At 46.8% G+C, this 7,601-nt stretch overlaps 3 protein-coding genes and 1 pseudogene across 4 annotated transcripts in view; 2 read left to right on the top strand and 2 right to left on the bottom strand.

Annotated features, from left to right (window-relative positions):
- On the top strand, positions 1–64 carry H257_07944 (annotated as a pseudogene). Its single transcript has one exon. The product of its transcript is annotated as a tRNA-OTHER (tRNA).
- Positions 65–494: 430 nt separating this feature from the next.
- Positions 495–1,609, bottom strand: H257_07943 (hypothetical protein; the record flags this gene model as incomplete). The annotated part of the gene is made up of 2 exons (XM_009833662.1): positions 495–1,231; positions 1,348–1,609. 2 exons carry the CDS (start codon positions 1,607–1,609, stop codon positions 507–509), a joined length of 987 nt encoding a protein of 328 aa, XP_009831964.1. The 3' UTR covers positions 495–506.
- Positions 1,610–3,847: 2,238 nt separating this feature from the next.
- H257_07942 (hypothetical protein) lies at positions 3,848–6,142 on the top strand (the record flags this gene model as incomplete). Its single annotated transcript, XM_009833661.1, has 1 exon — positions 3,848–6,142. One exon carries the CDS (start codon positions 3,848–3,850, stop codon positions 6,140–6,142), a length of 2,295 nt encoding a protein of 764 aa, XP_009831963.1.
- Positions 6,143–7,439: 1,297 nt separating this feature from the next.
- Positions 7,440–7,601, bottom strand: part of H257_07941 (hypothetical protein) — a gene marked incomplete at both ends in the record, with an annotated part of 5,923 nt that continues 5,761 nt past the window's right edge. Inside the window, one exon of the mRNA XM_009833660.1 lies at positions 7,440–7,559. Within this exon, the coding sequence (XP_009831962.1) occupies positions 7,440–7,559 (120 nt within the window). The remainder of the gene's footprint in view (positions 7,560–7,601) is intronic.

The raw sequence follows: 7,601 nt of genomic DNA, 5'->3' as shown, positions 1-7,601 counted from the left end.
GCTCAGTTGGTAGAGCGTCAGTCTTTTAACCCAAAGGTCCCCGGTTCGAATCCGGGTCCCGCCATTCTTTTCGACGAATTCAAAAACCGTCACGCGACACCTGAAAAGAAGGGATATCCGGATGAAGAGGACCCGCGGTTCGGTTAATTACCGGATCGTGAAAACACTGTAAAACAACCAACACCCCCTGAGGTGGTCTGATCATACAAAGTTCCATATAAACCTCATTGAAACACTATTTCGGGTCAAAACAACAGTGGAACTGTTTTAATAATAGAGCGTTTTAGCAAGTCGGAAATTCAAATTAGAGCGATTTAGCAAGTCGGAAATTCAAATTAATGAGGGAATTGTACCCCCAAAATGTTCAGTTAGAGCATCTCCACCGCATCCCAACTCGCCATCCCTCGGGGGGGGATAGCTCACTGTCAATGGATGTTTATTAGAATTTTAACCGGATATTATTCCTAACTTAATATTGCCTTCTCGCGTTATCCGGCTGATTGGGCTCACTCGGGGGGTGGCTGGTTGATAGTGACAATTCCTTGTACACCTCGCTCCAAAAGCATCTTCGAAGTCACACCATTGTGGGGACTCGCATTGTCCTGCTGCATATAGATCGTACCGCCCTGGCCGTTCCTTGGCATCTTTTCCTTAATGGCTGGCACGACGTTATCCAAAATCATCGCGCGGTAGACGTCCGACGTTACACTTTGAGGCACAGTCAGCATCGTCCCCTTCACTCTGTTCTTGCTGTTTCGCTGGGCCGGCAGCTGTACCACGAAGGGCCAGATCCCGATCTTGCCATCAAACATTGATTTCTTCTGGAAATCATATCGCGGCCGTGCGACAGCGGCCAGGAACATGACCTTGGTGATAAACCTCTTCGACTTGACACGGCTTGCAGGGACAACTTCATCTGAATAGGCGTAGAACTTCCTCTTTACCTTCGTCAAGAAGAACCACTTTTCGTCGACATGAATGTACGAATTCATGTCGGCAAAAACTTGGTTCCCACTTGACGTGGGCTGGAGGAAGCTCATCGCGTGCTTCATCCTTGTGACAGCGTTGGCGTCCGTGAGGTGAGGGCGAACGTAGCTGGCCCTTGCCCGCAGATTCTTTTCGTCTCGCATGTGTTGGACGAGGGTGGTTTTGGGGATCCCGCTGTGAGCCCAAAGCGCCCGGAGCGTTTGTCGAGCATACATGTCCACCCCCTGGACAGCCATCTTGATTTCTTCATGTGATCGGATTCGTTTTCTTCCAGAATTACCTTAATATGTAAACTCGTAAGATTAAATACTCTTTAAAATTGGTATAATTATGACAAAAATTAAATTATAGAGCTTATACCGCGGATTTTTGAGGCGACGTCAGCCGTCAGGCTGCCACGGCGAAGAGACTCCTGTGCCCGTGTCCACACGCGTGAAATCGTCTTCCAGTGACATTGGTGTGTCTGAGCGTGCTGAACGAAGGCTCCTCGTGGCAGGCGACCGTTAGAACTGCTCTCAAGAAGTGATTCGTAGATGGCGACGCGGTCGTCGTGCCGAAGAGTCCGAAGCCCCCGTGAGGAAGCAGAGGATGGTTGGGAGCTTGGTGGCGTTGCAGTCGGCATCAGTAAGGAATATGGAGTATATGTTGTATCGATGGCGATGGTTCAAGTTGTATAATGATGTCTGGGCGGGTGTGTGTGTGTGAATTTTACTTGCGAGACCAACTTTGACAAGCGATAACGTTTGAGCTAAAACGAATTGGAACACTCAAAACATAGCCAATCAAAGTAGAGTATTCGCGCTATGTAACGCACCAATCAGATGCACTGAATTAGCAATACTAGAAAAATCCCGCAAATAAGAAGTCAAAGGGTACTATCATTTCAGACCAGAGTAGTACAGTACATGGCTTACATCGCTATTATATGTATGTACACAATGAAGTTGGGATTGGGGCCGTGTTCAGCTGGTAAAATAATATATATACTACGTAATACTGTAGTTGGTGACGTATGGCATAATTTCGGTCGGGCGTAGGAACATGTGCTTTGTGCTAGATGATTGTGAATACATACGATATCCACAGCACTTTGCGAATTACACTATTAATAGTGTAGTAGTCACGATGTCAATTCTCTGGAGATCGAACCTCGAAACCTTGTTAACTTTGGGGGATAATGTCAACAATATAGTGACTTAAAACTCCCAGCTTTAATGATAATATGATTCAATGCAGTGAGATTTGCAGGTTGATTTCCTGTGTATTTGCGCTATGAATACATCTTTGCACCCCCTCAAACTACAGTCTAGAATTCAATGTAGTCATGGGGGATGGACTTTCAACATTAAAAAAGGGGGGGGCAACTTGCATTCAATCAATCCCAACTAACGTATCACCTCAAATTAGTACCTTCAAACTTAAATGCCGAATATTACCACCGTGTTCCCTTCACTTTTACAGGTAATATCTTCGTCACAACAAATATTAAAAAAGCAAAGAAACATCAATTTAGATTCACACACAGCAGATATGGCGCTAGCACATGTAAATCGTCGTTTTTACAATAAAACTGGTCGCTTTTCACACGAAACCAGTCGTCTTCACACAAAACTAGTCGTTATCACAATAATCTCGTCGTTATCACAACAATTCAATCGTTAATACAGAACATGGGGCGTTGTTACACATACGTTACGTTTAATAAGGACTTGTGAGTATGGATTTTTCCTGTCCCAATAGAGTCACAGACCAAGTCATGTTGGTGAGTTTGTTGACGATGGTAATAGCTGGTCTAAATAGAGGATAGGGCATAGCCTTGCTGCCATTCTACAGCACGCAGCGCATGAGTACAGCGATTCAGCCACAAGGCAATATAATGTAAGCCTGGTGGACACAGTGTACTTCATGACACCAGTCGTCCTCAGTGAAGCCTTGCCAGTTTGTGGCGTAGGCTGAATGAAATCCACACCCCACTCCACAAGTTGTCATTCTCAAGGTATCTAACATGTACTAATGTTAGTATTAATACTATTAATACGTACCGGTACTGTTGGAAGTTAAGTTTCAAAGTGTCATATGTTTTATTTATTTTTGTTAAGTGCGCTCATATTTTGGCGAAGGTTTCACATTTTCACATTTTGGCGAAGGTTTGCTGATATACTTCCTCTGTTCCATGTTACCACCGACATATGAAAAATGCATTTGTTCCATGTTACTGCAGACATTATACTTGAATATGATTGGCTAATCTGTAAAATACAATGATATCATTGGCTGAAGTTGTGACAAAAACAAAATTTCACGGCCACAGCATGATGCATTTGGCAGGAGGAACACCCCCCACGAGCGCTTCGGGTTCACGGTGAAGAACACCGAGAAATGAAGCGCGGTTGGTGAGGTTCATGCATAAAGTACCTATGTGTCACCTAACGATACTTTTCCGAAGGCCGCAGCTTCAAGCGCTTGTTGTATCTGCCCTCCATTGCACGGCACACCACTGGTGGCCAAGGCCCGTAATAATTTATTATTTTTATATTTTTTTCTGATGGCCGATGACGATTCAAAATTACACCGTGAAATTGATTGATTTGCGCGTTACGGCCAATAGACATTACCTTTATATTTTTATTCTCTTTCAGAAATGGTAGGATTCATTAAATTTGGTCCGAAAATAACTTTTTGGGGTCGAAGGGAAGTTCAATGTCGGCAGTAACGTGGAACATAGGAAGTACTAACATATTGGCGATTACCCCACAACAGTTGACCTGATGATATATTTCGCGACGGGCAAGTCTTGCGGTACACCCAGCTCGGAAGTCATTGCTGTTCATTTTGCAATTTCCATTGACCTATCAACATCATGGTTCAGTACCTTTATGTGGCCCTCGCCGCCGCCGCCACTGCCGTCACGGCCAAGATCTCAGTCAAAGTACATCGCAACTTGGAAGTCAGCAAGCAATCTAACGTCGTGGTCAAATTTCACAGTGACGAGGCTCACGACACCCACCGCCGCCGACTCAAGGCCGGCGCGTCTCGCACCGAAACCATCGAGTCGCTGGTTGATTCGTTGAAGGAGCACACCACCACGTCACAGGCGGCGGTCAAGTCGCTCCTGGCCAAACAAGTTGAATCGACGGCTGTGGAAGTGGCCACGACATGGATCGACTGCTCCATGTATATCGACAAGGCCCCCGCCGACCTCATCAAGGAGATCGCGGCGTTGGCGGGAGTCAAATCCATTGATGAGCCAGTTGTGATAGCACTCGATGATTACAAAATCGACGACCAACCAGCCAGTGCTGTCGACGCGGTCAACCAATGGGGGGTCAATAAGATCCAAGCGCCGGCGCTGTGGGACAAAGGCATTAAGGGCGACGGTATTGTCGTGGGCATCATCGACTCCGGTGTTCGCTTTACCCACGAGTCATTGAAGTCGAACTGGCGAAGTGAATACGGTTGGTTCGACCCGTACAACAAGACGGAGCTGCCCAACGACGACACGGGCCACGGCACTTCCGTCACGGGCACCATAGTGGGAACGCAAGGTATTGGTGTCGCCCCGAATGCCCAGTGGATTGCGTGCAAGGGGTTGCACACAACGGCATTGCACTATCAATATTTGATCGCTCAATGCGCTCAATTCATGCTTTGCCCTCACGACAAAGACGGCAACAACCGCGACTGCAGCAAGGCGCCCCACGTGATCAACAATAGCTGGGGGTGGTACGAAACGAACTTTTGGATGGAAGATATGATTGCAGCGTGGAGAGAAGCGGGAATCATTCCCGTTTTTGGGAACGGCAACGACGGATTTGAAGGCTGTGCGTATTCGCTTTATCCTGCCGCGTCCCCTCAAGTGATTGCTGTCGGCTCCACTGACCTCAGTGATTCTTTGGCGAGCGATTCAAGTTTAGGACCTTCCGTGAGGAACCGCCTCAAACCCGACATTTCGGCTCCAGGTTTCAACATCTATTCCGTATCAAACGACAATGACAGAAGCTTTACGTGGCAATCTGGCACGAGCATGGCTGCGCCTCATGTTTCTGGGGCCATCGCCTTGTACTTGTCCGCGGACAACAAAGACGCCACGTACGACCAAGTGTACGCGGCCCTGACCAACAACGTGGAGACCGACAGGTTATATCCGCCAAACAAGACCTGCGGAGGCATTTCCAAGACGCAATACCCCAACAACCTCTTTGGCTACGGCCGCTTGAACGCCTTCAAGGCCGTGACTGCTCCGCCCAGCACCCCCCGCCCTACTCTACCCCCCCTGCCCCCCAAATGCACCGCTTGGAACGATTACTATGAAATCAGCGGTAAGGACGTCAAGGCGGTGTCCCAACGCACCGCCGACAACTGCTGCGACGAATGCCGCAACACTCCAAACTGCAATGCGTTTTCGTTTACGAAGGACAACGGAGGCACGTGCTGGCTCAAAGCTGAAGACAAACCGGTCAACTGGGTGTACAAGGAAGGCTCCAAGTCTGCCCGAGTACTCAACCCGACCAATTACCTAACCACGTGTACCACCTTGGAAGACAACACGCACTATGTTGGCGGCGACTTTGCTTCGACCAAGCAGGAAAATGCTGAATCCTGCTGTGGGGACTGTGAAAATACACCGGATTGCAAGCTGTTCGGGTGGACCAACCACAGCGGTGGTACGTGCTGGCTCAAGTACACCAAGGGGACCAGGACGTCCGTGGTCGGAGCCAAGGCTGGCTTTCTCCTGGCAGGACCGTCGTCGTGCGGCGGCGTCGAGTCGAACGTGGACTTTGTGGGCCAAAACGTCGCGCAGGTGCCGGCGGACCAAGCGGCCGACTGCTGCGCAGCGTGCCACATCCACCAAGCTTGCAATGCGTACAGTTGGTTAGGTGGCGTATGCTACTTGAAGGGTCGTCGGGCGGAGACAAAGGTGGCGTCTGGGGTGGTGTCGGCCCGCGTGGACAAGTGCAGTGCGTTGGAGTCGGATGTGTACTACGTGGGCAACGGCCTGTCGGAAGTGAAGGCTGACGTGGCGGACTGCTGTGCGAGCTGCCGTCAAACGAGCGGCTGTGGCGCGTTTAGCTGGGCAAATGGCGTGTGCTACCTGAAGAGCTACAAGGAAACTTCTCAAGCCAACACTAGTTTCATTTCTGCTGTGGTGATTTAATACGAACCAATCATACACCCCCTCGAAATTGCAAGGCTGAAGTTCACAGTCAATTATGTTGCTTTTATTCAGAAGAAATACCATTTTATGAATACTAATACACTACAGTAGTACTACTGGTATTATAGTACTACGTAGTTCTGTAGTACGCTAGAAAAGATTGTATTTTTTTGTGTCGAAGCCCCAGATTTAAACAAAGTATTTACTGTTAACTACATAACGTCGCATACTACTGACAAATTAAAATACTTTGTATTTTAATTTAATTTGTCAGTAGTATGCGTTTAATTTGTCAGTAGTATGCGACGTTATGTAGGTAACAGTAAATACTTTGTTTAAATCTGGGGCTTCGACACAAAAAAATACAATCGTTTCTAGCTTACTACTACGTAGTACCACCATAATACCAGTAGTACTAGTACTAGTACGTATTAGTTACCAACATGATCCCAAATCACTGACACGTTTGGACATTCTATTACTAGTAGTAGTTGTAAATCAATCAATTTTATAAAAACGATTACCTTATCCAGTACTTTTGAGCCAAGGTGACAAGGGTATACAGTACTGTATTTAGGTGACATTGACACCTTCCTCGGAATTCAATTACTGTATACCAGTACTAGGTACAGCCGAAGCCACCTCTTGTTTTCGATATATCTCCTTACATTCTTCAAGTCCGGTGAACATTTGAAAATTTTGGGTTGAGCGGCTGATTATACTACGAAGTATTTGAAGAATACACACGCAGTTTTTGGAAGAATGGCAATATAATTATATGACGTTATAGCCAAGATTCTGCTCTTTTTTGATTGGTACAAATTTCACACAAATCCAATGATTGGTCATAAAACCACTATGTGGCAAACATCAAACGTGTCAGTGATTTGGGACGGAGTGGTATGTACTATCAAGAGTACTATTAGTACTTTGATGTTCATTACTACGTAGTACTTGCCGGTTACACCACATTCGTACCGGTATGATGCACGTCATCAATCATTCTACATTGTCGAATAATCGTCTTTCGGTGGATGAAAACAAGGATCGAAAATGTCTTCAACTTTTAATGTGGCGACATGGCAACCCTCCTATCACTATCTGACAAAACTCGCGCATGGAAATTGGATTGGACTGTAAATTCCTTCCTTCCAAGAGGCAGAAAAGCTGCTCTGACAAATTCGTCATACTGTACCTCCCGATCACGCCATTGCATCTACAAACGGCGTGCCAGAAGCATTTCGATTACAAAGAGAAGTTTACGAAAATGAACTGAAATCTGATACAAAACGTTTATCTATCTCTTCAAGTGGCTGACATACTTCAACGTCAAGTAGATGCATGTCTGCAAGATGACCCACATGCCGATCAAAACCAGCATGTAGTTGTAGCGGTTTTCGGGGTTGAATTCGAATTCCTTTTGAGCCCAATCGGCCACGTTGCCAGTGTAGTTGGCCAG

The sequence above is a fragment of the Aphanomyces astaci genome (genome assembly GCF_000520075.1).
Source record: "Aphanomyces astaci strain APO3 unplaced genomic scaffold supercont1.17, whole genome shotgun sequence".
Classification (NCBI taxonomy): domain Eukaryota; phylum Oomycota; class Saprolegniomycetes; order Saprolegniales; family Verrucalvaceae; genus Aphanomyces; species Aphanomyces astaci.
Note: the sequence above shows the minus strand (reverse complement) of the source record. Positions and strands in the feature narration are given on the sequence as shown.